The sequence below is a fragment of the Bison bison genome, unplaced genomic scaffold (assembly GCF_000754665.1).
Source record: "Bison bison bison isolate TAMUID 2011002044 unplaced genomic scaffold, Bison_UMD1.0 scf7180017847576, whole genome shotgun sequence".
NCBI lineage: Eukaryota > Metazoa > Chordata > Mammalia > Artiodactyla > Bovidae > Bison > Bison bison.
Window position 1 is genome coordinate 11,131 of NW_011478149.1, and position 13,345 is coordinate 24,475.

Here is a 13,345-nt window from a genome sequence, read left to right on the forward strand (position 1 = left end):
CATCAAGAGGCTTTTGAGTTCGTCTTCACTTTCTGCCATAACAGGGTGTCATCTGCATATCTGAGGTTATTGATATTTCTCCCGGCAATCTTGATTCCAGTTTGTGTTTCTTCCAGTCCAGCGTTTCTCATGATGTACTCTGCATATAAGTTAAGTAAACAGGGTGACAATATACAGCCTTGACGAACTCCTTTTCCTATTTGGAACCAGTCTGTTGTTCCATGTCATAGTACTGTAGTATTTACTATTGAAAAATGTATTGTATTTTGTGTTTTGTTGTTAAGTTGTGTCCAACTCTTTGTACCCTCTGAATTTTTTTTTTTTTTTTTGCCATGCTATATGGCTTGTGGGATCTTAGTTTCCTGACTAGGAATTGAACCTGGGACCTTGGCAGTGAAATCATATAGACCTAACTGGTGGACTGCCAGGAAATTCCTTTTACCTTTTTCTTAATGTCTCCAAAATTAACACACTAGGCCACAGAAGATGAGAATGACCAACCTGAAGCTTAGGCTGGATTCCAGACCACTTTTCCCTCCCCACAGTATATGTTATGGACAAGCATATTCTTTCTCAAGCCTTAGCTGCTTCCTTTTACCCGGCAGGTGACACTTAGTACTGATGATTCTAAGTAATGACTCTTTTTTCATGCAAACTTTTTTCTACTTCTTTGTTATTAATGCACAGAGGAGCTATGGAAAGCAGCAGACTTTTTAATATGTGTGAGATGAAGTGCCCTTGATGAATCAGGAAGCAGGGTCAAATGATTTCTTAGAGACATTCCAGATACTTGTAATGTATCTTAGGATAAAGATATAAAGTTGGTGTCATCAACCAGAAAAATTGAAGCAATTAAGAAATGGCTTAATTGCAAAAGAAAACTGAATATTACTCATAAAAGAGGGGGGATAAAAGCCTACACAAAAACTAATTTTATAAAAATTAAATGCCTGATTTGTATTGATATTATTATTGTCATTATTATTATTTCACCAACAATAGTAACATTTATTGAAAGTGCATCATACGCTAATGATCCACTTACATTGACTTATTTAAGCCCCAAAACAAGCCTATGGATGTATATATTATAATTATCTCCATTTTACAGCTCAAAGAATAGCCCTCTAGAAACTATTAATAGAAATCAAGGGTTTAAAATCATGTTTGTGGATTCAACTGTAGCTCACCTTTCAATACCTGCAGCTTCTTTATTTCCAGTGAATTTTCCCCTATATCATGTAGTTTTTTGTTTCCAGTGGGGAATCAGATCTGTTTTCTTGACCTGAGAAGAGAGACATTTTATTCCTCTCATAATTTTTTCTAACACAGAGATTTTGATTGACCTTCTATCCTGAGGTGTTGATGTTTGTTTCCTCATAGATATGTCTCCTTGTTATGCAGAGGTTGTTTTCCTCTGTCCTGAACAGATATCTTTCTCTTGGATAACATAAACAGATGCAAGTTGCCTTCCCAGGACAGGGTCAGAAGACAGCACACTATTAAGTTGGGCCATTATGGATAAAGATGTTTGTCATTATTCCTGTTTCAGAAACATGGTGTATTAGAAGACATCTAGCTCTTGTATTTCCAAATAAAAGCAAAATATTTTATCAAACAAAGAAAAGAAACACGGTATAAAGGGAACATATTCTAGGACTTTTGCTTGCTGTACTTATATATGTAGCAAACATTGATTAACCATGCAGTAATGTGTAGATTGACAACAGAAGAAGAATTTTCCAATGAATAGAGTATTTTTCCCACTAATAAGAATTCTAAGGGGTGGAAACGTCTTTCTATTAACTTTTATAACACTGTCTTTTTTCTATACTCTCCCAATGATGTATAAGAAGCAAAGTAATCACAGGAGTTTCCGACCTTTTTGGCACCAGGGACCAGTTTTGTAGAAGACTATTCTTCCACAGACTGGGGTGGGGATGATTTTGGGATAATTCAAGAACATTACTTTTATTGTATACTTTATTTCTATTATTATTACATTAGCTTCACTTCAGATGATCAGACATTAGGTCCTGGAGGTTGAGGACCCCTGAGAGTTTGTGAAATGAACATAGAGATTTGAGCCCCTTTTAAGGATGTTGAGTCGGGTAAAGGTAGACAATTCTCCAATGGAGGGTAGTCTCTGATGCTACTTGGAAGGGCAGGCATGGACATTTAGAATTTCTAGTATAGATTCTCGGAGAAGGCAATGGCACCCCACTCCACTACTCTTGCCTGGAAAATCCCATGGATGGAGGAGCCCGGTAGGCTGCAGTCCATGGGGTCGCGAAGAGTCGGGAATGACTGAGCGACTTCACTTTCACTTTTCATGCACTAGAGAAGGAAATGGCAACCCATTCCAGTGTTCTTGCCTGGAGAATCCCAGGGATGGCAGAGCCTGGTGGGCTGCGGTCTATGGGGTCACACAGAGTCGGACACGACTGAAGCAACTTAGCAGCAGCAGCAGCAGAAGTATAGATTCTATATTAACGCCGAAGTAATTTTATTCTTAACTCCTATCCCCATCAGTCACTTAAAATCCAACATACTCTAACCAGGATCTATAGAATATCATCATCACCTTCAAAGTTTCTTTATGTCAGTTTCTTTCCACTGATACCTTCTTTAAACTATACAATACCATCTCTTCGTAGAGACATGAGAAACAGGCAATTCTTACCAAATATACACAGTGACATCACTAAGGGGTTAATTTTAATTTTGAATTATAAAATATTCTACCGGATTTCCTTATTCTGGAGTTATATCTATTTTCAAAGATGACTCCACATTTTTATTTAGTATTGAAGACCAAATGGAGCTGGTCATGATAGGAGAAGTGGTATAGGTTTGCAGATAGTACTAGGCAGGCAATTTTCAGATCCTTTTCAGCCTTTCTTAACCTTTCTGTGTCTCACCCTAGGCTGCATCCTTGGCACCTGCCTAGGTCAAGCTCCCCAGACTCCAGACATAGGAAAATGTTCAACAGTAGTCAATTTACCCCAAAATATTTTCTGCTGACTGGTCTCCCTGGCCTGGAGACCCTGTACCCTTGGTTTGTCTTTCCATTCTGTACCATGTATCTTGTGGCTCTTGTGGGCAATAGTCTGATTCTGACAGTGATCAAGAAAAATACCTCCCTCCACCAGCCAATGTATCTATTCCTAGCTATGCTAGCCTTTGCAGAGCTTGGTGTCTCTGCTTCTACCCTGCCCACTGTGCTGGGCATCTTCCTTTTTGGTGCCAATGAGATCTGCTTTGAAGCCTGCCTTTTGCAGATGTTCTCCATACATTCATTTTCCATCATGGAGTCAGGAGTTCTGCTGGCCATGTCTGTGGACCGCTTTGTGGCCATCTACAACCCACTTTGGTACACCGCCATCCTGACCCTGCCCCGTATTGCTGGGTCTGCTGCTGTTCTCGGACTAAAGAGTGTGACGCTCATGTTTCCATTGCCTTTTCTCCTGAAGCATCTGCCCTTCTGTGGCCACAATGTCCTCTCCCACTCCTATTGTCTTCACTCAGATCTAATCCAGCTGCCCTGTGGGAACACTCGCCCCAACAGCATTCTGGGGCTCTGCATTGTGACTTCTACCTTTGGACTGGACTCATTGCTCATCGTCATCTCTTATATGCTGATCCTGTACACAGTGCTGGGCATTTCCTCAGGGGAGGGACGACAGAAGGCCCTTGGCACGTGTGTCTCACATATGTGTGCGGTCCTCGTGTACTACGTGCCCATGATCAGTGTGGCCCTGGTGCACCGCTTTGTGAAGCAGGCTGCACCTGCTGTCCATCTGTTCCTGGCCAACGTCTGTCTTCTGGTGCCTCCTGTGCTCAATCCCATCATCTACAGTGTTAAAACCAAGCAGATTCGCCAGGTGCTAATCCGACTCTTTCTTCAAAGAAAATAAGAAAGGAGTTGGGGCAATGAGAGAGTTACCCTCAAAGCATTCAGTGTCATCATCCAAGGGGTCCAGGGAGGGAGAAAGTACTCATCACCTTCAAAGTTGGAAAGCTTGATAAAGCTGCATGTTGATGAATATGTATTAGAGAGTGTTCATTTTCCTGTACTCCATGTTGTCATCTAAAATAGTACTGTTTACTGTTTTGTCAACTATTTATGTGTCAGCTTAAAAGGCACCTACTCTTTAACACAGAAATTCCAAATCTTAGCACGGCCTTAGATTCATACTTTCATGCTTTTTCTATTTTGTTGTATATATACATATAATGTATATATTACATATGTACCCAAGGCTTTCTTGGTGGCTCAGATGGTAAAGAATTTGTCTGAAACAGGAGGATTTTATTATGTTTATAACAAAAGAGAGTGTTGAATGTCATTCTTCAAATTTTATAAGCAATACACATAAAGTGAGAATTCCTTTTGCTCCTCTCTTCACAGTATCATTGACTCCTTCAAAAGAGTTAGTACTGTTATCAATTTAGTATGTGTTGTTACATATACCAACAAATTGCTATTTTTATGTGGTCAAATTGTTGTACAAGAAGTATTATCAAATGTGTGTGTGTGTGTGTGTGTGATTTGTTATTTCTTTGTTGCTGATACATCTGGATTTTTTTCCTGAGAATATTTCATAGTGTGGACAGATCCTATATCTGTGTTCGTCCTGGAAACCTGTTCAAACTTTGGGACAATTAGAATCAAGCTAGGTACTAAAACCAAAGTCCTATAACTGAGAATAGGTATTGAGAATAAATCTAGACGGAAGAGTTTTGTGAATCAGGAGTCTGCAAACTTCTTGAGGAATACTGACTTTGGGGAATAAGACATTCTCCTGCTAAGACCTTATTGGAAGAATTTCTCATGAAGATGATGACATGGAAAGCAGAGGGGATAAGTTTGCTAATGCTAGGATATCCTTTGTCCACTTGAGACTTTGAAATGTTAGGTTTTTAGAAGCTGACTGAGTCTGAGTCATTGTAGACTGAATGTTAGCAGGGTAATATGGGAAGGGAAATTTTTCTGATACCTTATTTTTCTTGGATTCCTAAGGGCCTGTTTCTATCTTTCCCATAGTAGCATTCATGGCTATGAAGACTAGCCATATTTTTTACTTCTTATTGTTTGTCTCATACCACACATCACAGTTGTAATCAAGAAATTATTTTTATATTGCTTTACCTCTTAAATGCCTCTCTGGTCCACTACACTTTAATTTTAATAAGGCATGGACTCTGTCTTCTCTTCTCATTATGTACCTCCAGTGATTCCAGACATGCCTGAAATATACTAGCTACTCAGTAAATATTTGGTGGATGAATAAATTAATTATTGAATGAATGAATACAGGTCTACACATATTTCCTTATCTCTTATGTTTATATCACCCAAAGAAAGATATGGATAATTTTTATTTTTTACTTCATTAGGCTGTATCTGAATTTTGTTTCTAATCAAGGTTATTTTTCTCAACATATTTTGTCTACTACTAAAATAAAAAGGTCAATACATGATTTCATAATACAATATATAGGCATATCTTGGCGATATTGTGGGTTTGGTTCCAGACAACAGTAAGTAAATATCACAATAAAGCAAATCACACAATTTTTTTTTGGTTTCTCAGTATACAAAAAGTTATGTTTATACTATACCACAGTCTATTAAGTGTGCAATAGAATTAGGTCTAAAAAACAATGTACATACCTTAACAAAAATATTTTATTACTAAAAAATGCTGCTGCTGCTAAGTCGCTTCAGTCGTATCCGACTCTGTGCGACCCCATAGACGGCAGCCCACCAGGCTCCCCCGTCCCTGGGATCCTCCAGGCAAGAACACTAATGATTAGCTAAACCTTCAGTGAGTCTTAATTTTGTTGCTGCTGGAGGAGTTTGCCCCCGTGCTGATGGCTGCAGATTGATCGGGGTGGTGGTCGCTGAAGTTTGGGGAGGCTGTGGCAATGTTGTAAAGTACGTTAACATGCACCTGTCGACTCTTCCTTTTATGAAGCAATTCTCTACAGTATGTTTGATTTCTGATAGTAATTTACCCAAAGTATACCTGCTTTCAAAATTGGAGTCAGTCTCAAACCTTGCCACTGCTTTATCAATTAAGTCTATGTAATATTCTAAATTCTTTGTTTTAATTTCAACAGCTTTCAAAGCACCTTCACCAGGAGTATATTCTATTTTGAGAAATAACTTCCTTTGCTCATCTATAGAAAGTGGCACCTCGTCCACTGAATTTTCATCTTGAGGTTGCAGCAGTTTAGTCACATCTGCAGGCTCCACTTCTAATTCCAGCTCTATTGCTAAATTAACTATATCAGCACTTACTTTCTCCACTAAAGTCCTGAACCCCTCAAAATTACTCATGAGGGTTAATAATCTTTCAAATTCTTGTTAATGTTTACATTTTGACCTCTTCCCATGAATTAGAAATATTCTTAATGGCATCTAAAAAGGTGAATAATTTCCAGAATTTTTTTTTCAATTTCCTTTTCCCAGAACCATTAGAAGAATCACTATGTATTGCAATTATAGCACTATATTGACCAGGTACATTGCCAATGAGTAGTCATACTCACACTTTTTTTTTTTTTTTTTCCCTGAGCAGTAATCCTCAGTATTCTTGACTGGAGAATCCCATTGATAAAGAAGCCTGGTGGGCTGCAGTCTCTCTCTCTCTCTCTCTCTCTCTCTATATATATATATATATATGTGTGTGTGTGTGTGTGTGTGTGTGTATTCCACTTTGCTGTACAGCAGAAACTAACACAACATTGTAAACCAACTATACCTCAATAATTTTTTAAAGGTTCTATAAATGGTAGAATTTTTAAGCCAACTCTTTTTTTCCCTCTTGTCAGTCAGAAAATTAGCAAAGGAAGTAGCCATCTACTTCAGCAATTTTAAATCATTTTAACATTGGATTCTGGAAATGCTCATTTTCTACTAGCTCTTCCACAGTCATTTTATGCTTGGAAGCCCTATTCATTATACCTTTCTGACCAATCTCCCCTTCCCTTGACTCTAACTCAATCTGGAACTTTTTCTCACAATAATATAACCCCTTGGATCCTGTCATCTCCTGATATTAAACATCCTTGATATTTATGGATATCAACATTTTTGTGCCCTGTTCCTTATACATTAAATATATATTTGCGAAAGCCATAGTCAATGATCATAGTAGAGGAATATATAATTTCTCTGGGATATAATTTTCTTATAATAGTTATAATAATAGCTAGCCCTTATGATGTACTTCTGATAATCTAGACACTTTTCTAAGCAATTTGTATATATGAATTATCTCATTTTCATACAGGATGCATTCAATTATTATTACTATTATTATACTCATTTCACAGAAGTACTGACTCAGTACACTTGCTTGTTTCTTTCAAGGATCCCTGGACATTGAAAAGAAGTGATGTAATTACCTAAGTAATTTCTCCTCAGGGAACCAAGTCCCTCTCTCTTCCTCCACTCACCAGAGCTGATCAGCTGACAAAGAAGGGCACAGCATCCCCCTAGGATAAGGGAAGTATTAAAGCTAAGATGGCTGGGACTTGGTAAACTGAGCTCCCTAGTCCTACTTGATGTTCAGAGGTCAGGTCTGTTTGTGGTGAGTACTCAAGCCCATAATCTCCAGCCCTGCCTCCTGAAGCAGCTTTCAGAAGCAATTGCCAAGAGCCTCAACTCTACCCCACAATTTGCCCTCTAGATATTTCCATAGTCACTGGCCATCTTTCTAGCTTCCTGAGCCTATGTGACAGGATGAGAAGATTTTTCTAAACTTGGTAGCAGATGAAGAACAAAATAAAAACATCCAACTGTCATGGCTTTCAGAAAGAGCTTAGTCATCGTACTGTCTTCAGTTGGTCATGCAATGCATATATCTTCTTTATAGTCTCATCTGTTAAGTGGGAAGTCCTTGTGTCCTTGCTTCCCTCACAGATATGGTCTGAGTATGAGTGAGACAATGACAAAAGTATATCAATATTAATAGAAATGTGGGGGCAAACTGACTTTGGATGATTCCTTCTGATAATGCCTGAGGGTGGAGGTAGAAAGAGCAAGGGGTAGTAATATTCAGTGATTGCTCAAAGCTCACATTAAACACCTAGAGTCACTCTGAGACGTAGGTGTTCATATCTCTCTCTTTAAACATAAATAAATGAAGCTTCACAAGTGCTTAAGTAAGTAAAGCACGTAGCATTCATTTCTAATTCTGTTCACTTTCAGAGATGTAGCATGAACTAGATCGCATACTTTTCTTTCTAAGGATTTGTTGTTTCTTATGTGTGCAATAGACTAAATTATGCCTTTTAACCTCTCTAAAACTGAAACACTCCTGTCATACAAATCCTAAACTCAGAGGAATAATTGCCTTTTAATATCTTCTTTAAAAAGATCTGAGTTTTGTCTGAGAAGATTCTTGAGGATAGGAAGAATGAAAAAAAGCAAAATAATAATAATAAATAAAGGTAAGGGAAAAAAGAAAGAAAACAAAAGAGAGCATGAAGAAGCAGGGAAGACAGCTTTTAACAGGGGAAGGGAAACCCTAGATTCAAGTATCCTTCAAGACTGTCCTTTCCAATATCAGGTCATTGGGAGTGAGATAGGCAAGAAGTAGGGTGCAGTAGGATTAAGAGTACAGAGAGGCTACACATAGAAGAGCCACTTTACTCAGTGGTGTGTGCTCAGCTGCATCTGACTCTTCAGTCCTTGGGATTTCCCAGGCAAGAATATCAGAGTGGATTGCTTGCATTTCTCCAAGGGATCTTTCCTACCCAGGGATGGAACATGAGTCTCTTGCATCTCCTGCATTGACAGACAGATTCTATCCTGAGGCAGACCTATATTTGGTCCTTGAAAGGGTTAAGAAAGTTATGTTAGCCATCTGGAAGTGAGGAGCGAACAGGGAAAAGACCATTACAAGTAGGGTTCAGAAGTATCTCTCAAGTTTCTCAACCAAAGGAAGTTCTGATATACATGATAATTTCTTGAGGTCAATAATGTGTCCCTGAATTTCCATGCCTTAAATTTTAGTACAACCCATGACACAGAGTTTTCCCCAAGCTAATATTTACTGAGGTAAACTGTGTCAGACCAAGACAGGTGCACAAGGATCCTGGATTTAGGCAGACAATGGTCTTTTATTTCATTTTTTCTTCTCATATTTTCATGAGAGTAAAAATTATGGGAAAAATCAACAATTTTGATATCATATTACATCAACAGTTTCACTTCCTCCATTATTTCTTTTAGTCTTTGACAATGTAGGACCTTATATCCTCACAGTGTAGTAATTTTTTCTATAGTTTGTTACAGTTAAATTCTCCATTTAGCCTGAAAAAAGTCCATTAATTCCTTGGGAAATAGCTGAAATGTTATTTTCTGAAGTAAGTTTCCCTGACTCTTAGAATAAAGTAGGTTTATTCCTTCTAGTTCCTTCTCATTGTATTATGAACTTTCCTTTTGCAGCACTTAACATAATTTAACTAGCTTAGAGAGAAGACCAGGGCATTTGGTGATTGCATTGACTACTTATAGGAGAAAGTATATTTTTTGACCTGCAGTTGATCTGTGTTGCCAAGGTTCTATATTCAGCAGTGGTTGGATAATAGTTCACATCAGGCAAGTTCAGACAGGATTTCAGCAAGGATGGAACTATGTACATGTGCAAACATGTGAGTAGATATGTGTGTGGGTATGTGTCTGTGTGTCGGATCAATGAGTTGAAAAATGCCTGTAGAGTCCTTCCTACCCTGCCAGTCTAGAACTCTATTGTTATTCCTGATCTAGACAGTGCTCAGCTTCAAACGGACTCAATTTAGAGAAGTCATTTTATCATTTTACCCATTTTATCTTGCCTTCCTCTCCTGCCCAAGAAAACCTTCCTTGACAGTCTGCTTAGGTTTCTATTTTTGTCGCAATGTATTCAGAGATTTGTCTGGCCAGAAAGAAGTCCCAGTGGGTCAGATCAGTTGTCTTTGAGAACTGTGAGTTGAGAGATTGTGAAGACCATCATGGCAGTCTTTTCATGAGCCTGAAAGTCTCCATACTAATACACCAACTTTGGTTCCTACTGTATTCTGTCCTTTACGCATAATCTGTGAAGGTGCTTCCTAGTCCTTTCAAAGCCCAAAACAGCTAACACCAGTGAATGTCCAAGTTCTATTCTTTTCTAGTTTAACTTTTTTGGACTCTTGCTCCAGGCTCTGGTTATCACCACTTCTCAGGCTTGCTTTGGAACTCAATTATTTATATATCCATATATGTTTATCAGGTATTTTTCACTGTTTTTATATAGTGACCTTTTGCCTTATATCTAGATACTTATCAAAAATATCTCTATTCATCTATTACTGACATTATCCCATATCTTATGCTGGGCTTCCCTAGTAGCTTAGCTGGTAAAGAATCCATCTGCAATGCAGGAAACCTGGGTCCAATCTCTGGGTTGGGAAGATTCCCTAGAGGAGGGTGTAGCAACCCACTCCAGTATTCTTGCCTGGAGAATCCTCATGGACAGAAAAGAATCAGATAGGACTGAGTGACTAAGCACAGCAGACAGTATGCTGAGATTGCCTATACACGCCTTCTCCACAGCAGCTTTCCAGGCTCATGCATTTTCATACCAAGACCTGACAGCCATTTCTCCCTTAGCAGATTCAAGGGCACTACCATTCATAGGGATAATTTTCTACTAACCTTGAACTTCCTCCCATTGGATGCTATCACCTCCTTGTAACTGGGAATTTCCTGATGATGATCATCTGTCAGTTTTCAGCCATGAGACATTTAACCACATTAATCTGTGACTTTGTCTTGTTCTTCCCTTTCCTTAGTGTCCAGGAGCCAGTCTCCACTATGATGTCATCTCACTAGTTTGCTTTTAATTATCAAGGAAGCACTGATCTTACTGAATGAGATTTCAACATGAGGAACTCCAGTAGTACTTTGGAGTCCCTACCTACAATGTTCATTATGGTTGGTTTCCCAGGACTGGAGGCAGAGCACATCTGGATATCCATCCCCTTCTGCTTGATGTACATTATCATCTTCCTTGGGAATGGCACCATTCTTCATGTCATCAGGACAGACACCGCTCTACACCAGCCCATGTACCTTTTCCTTGCCATGCTGGCACTGACTGAAGTCAGTGTCTCTGCATCCACTCTGCCTACAGTGCTAGGAGTTTTCCTTTTTGGTATCACTGAGATTAGTTTCAATGCATGCCTTCTCCAGATGTTCTCCATCCATTCGTTCTCCATTATGGAGTCCGCTGTGTTGCTCTCCATGTCTGTTGACCGATTTGTGGCCATCTACAATCCACTGCGCTATACAGCCATCCTAACCGTGCCCCGCATTTTTGGCATGGCAGCTGGTATTGGGCTGAAAAGCATTGTGCTCATGGCCCCACTGACCATTCTCCTAAGGCACCCGACCTTCTGTGGCCATAATATCCTCTCCCATTCCTATTGTCTTCACCCCAACCTTATCCATCTACCTTGTGGGGATACTACTATCAACAATATCTATGGGCTTTTCATTGTTACTTCCACCTTTGGGCTTGATTCACTCCTTATTGTGGTCTCCTATGGGTTCATACTCCACACTGTACTAAGCATTGCCACTGGGGAGGGGCGGAGGAAGGCACTCAGCACATGTAGCTCACACGTCTGTGCAGTATTCTCTTACTATGTGCCTATGATTGGCTTGTCTATGGTGCACCGCCTTGGATATCATGTGTCCCCTTTGCTCCATGCTATGATGGCCAATGCTTACCTCTTTTTACCACCTGTTGTCAATCCCATTGTCTACAGCATTAAGACCAAGGAAATCCGTCGTGGCATTTCCTGGATATTATCAGAGAAGAAAGCCAGAGTTTAGACAAAGGACAAAGTAGAAAGAGACTTTTTCTATAATCACAGGTGGTCCCAGCTTGCATGTTATACAAATGATGTTACCTTAAAATATGGTATCTAACAGGAGGTTGGGCATCCCTGGTGGCTCAGTAGTAAAGAATCCTCCTGCAATTCAGGAGCCTCAGGAGACGTGGGTTTGATCCTTGGGTTGGGAAGATCCCCTGGAAGAGGAAATGACAACCCACTCCAGTATTCTTGCCTGGAGAATCCCATGGACATAGGAGCCTGGTTCGCTACAGTCCACAGGGTGGCAAAGAGCTGGATATAACTGAAGTGACTGAGCACAAGAGGAGGTTATCTTATAATATGGCAGTGGACAGGAGTTGGGGTGCAAATGGAAAGGGATCATGTATGACAGAACAGTATAAAGAATTGATGTCATTTTAAAACATGTTGTGTGCAATACCTTGCATAGATGGAACAAGAATGCCAGAAGGATTGTTTATGAAGACATAGAACTCCACATAAGGAAAAAATGTAATCAGAAATCAGAAGATGTCCTGGGAAATCTATTGAGTCAACTGTTCTAGGAAAAGAGAAAGTGCAAGGATTTACATTTTCTTGAATTGTTGGTACCCAAGCTCAATAGCAGAAGGACATACTAAGTAGTTCGCTCTAAGTAGACTTTCAGTACTGGCTCCAGTGTAGCATTCACTCATTCTCACTAAGACTCCCAAGTTAGGAGTCTGAAGATTACAAATCTTGCTCATTATGCAGAAGTCTGAAGGTCTCCCACCCATAACCCAGCATCTTTCAAAAAAGCAAAATCCTCTTTGTGGATATTAATATGCTCTATCTGATTTGATATTTCTTTGCAGATATTTGGAATAATGTAAACATGTAACATTTGTATTTTATGGAAAGTAACTAAGAATTTTGAGATGAAAATGTACACTAGGAAGTTTATATTTAGTATTTCAATTACTCCTCACAAAAGTCCTATGAGTTATAGTCAATGCAATTATTATTTTTTGGGTGAAAACTGATGCTTAGATATAGTAAGTATCTTACTGAAACCTATACATCCAAAAATTAGCAGTGGAATCCTGTTGGATCAAACTCCAGCATAAAATCTTAAACTATACTGTCAAGTAAGCAAGAACTGAAGCTCTTGAATCCTCCCAGTAGTCAGTCAAATATCATTAGTTGAACAAACTCAATGGGTCAGAAAGAAGTTTGTTTACTTATTCCACAAATCTAGACCCTAGGTACAATGTGAGGACAAAAGAAACTAAGCTCCTCATGGAGCTTAGAAACTATTTTTTTTCTGCCACTACAGGATTCAAGTTTATGCTTCCCAAAATGGTGTTTAGAACCAATTTTAAATAAACCTTGTAATACTTTTGAATAAAATAAAGTTTTTGAATATGAATTTAATTTTTAAAATCTTTGTTTGTGTTGTATGTTGTAGAGATGCCAAAAAAATCCAAAGATT

At 39.0% G+C, this 13,345-nt stretch overlaps 2 protein-coding genes across 2 annotated transcripts; both read left to right on the plus strand.

The window, feature by feature from the left end:
- The first annotated feature begins 2,981 nt into the window (after positions 1-2,981).
- Positions 2,982-3,917, plus strand: LOC104991104 (olfactory receptor 51I1-like). Its single transcript, XM_010843455.1, has one exon. It carries the CDS (start codon positions 2,982-2,984, stop codon positions 3,915-3,917), a length of 936 nt encoding a protein of 311 aa, XP_010841757.1.
- A 7,004-nt stretch (positions 3,918-10,921) lies between these two features.
- LOC104991112 (olfactory receptor 51J1-like) lies at positions 10,922-11,875 on the plus strand. Its single transcript, XM_010843465.1, has one exon. It carries the CDS (start codon positions 10,922-10,924, stop codon positions 11,873-11,875), a length of 954 nt encoding a protein of 317 aa, XP_010841767.1.
- The last annotated feature ends 1,470 nt before the right edge of the window (positions 11,876-13,345 follow it).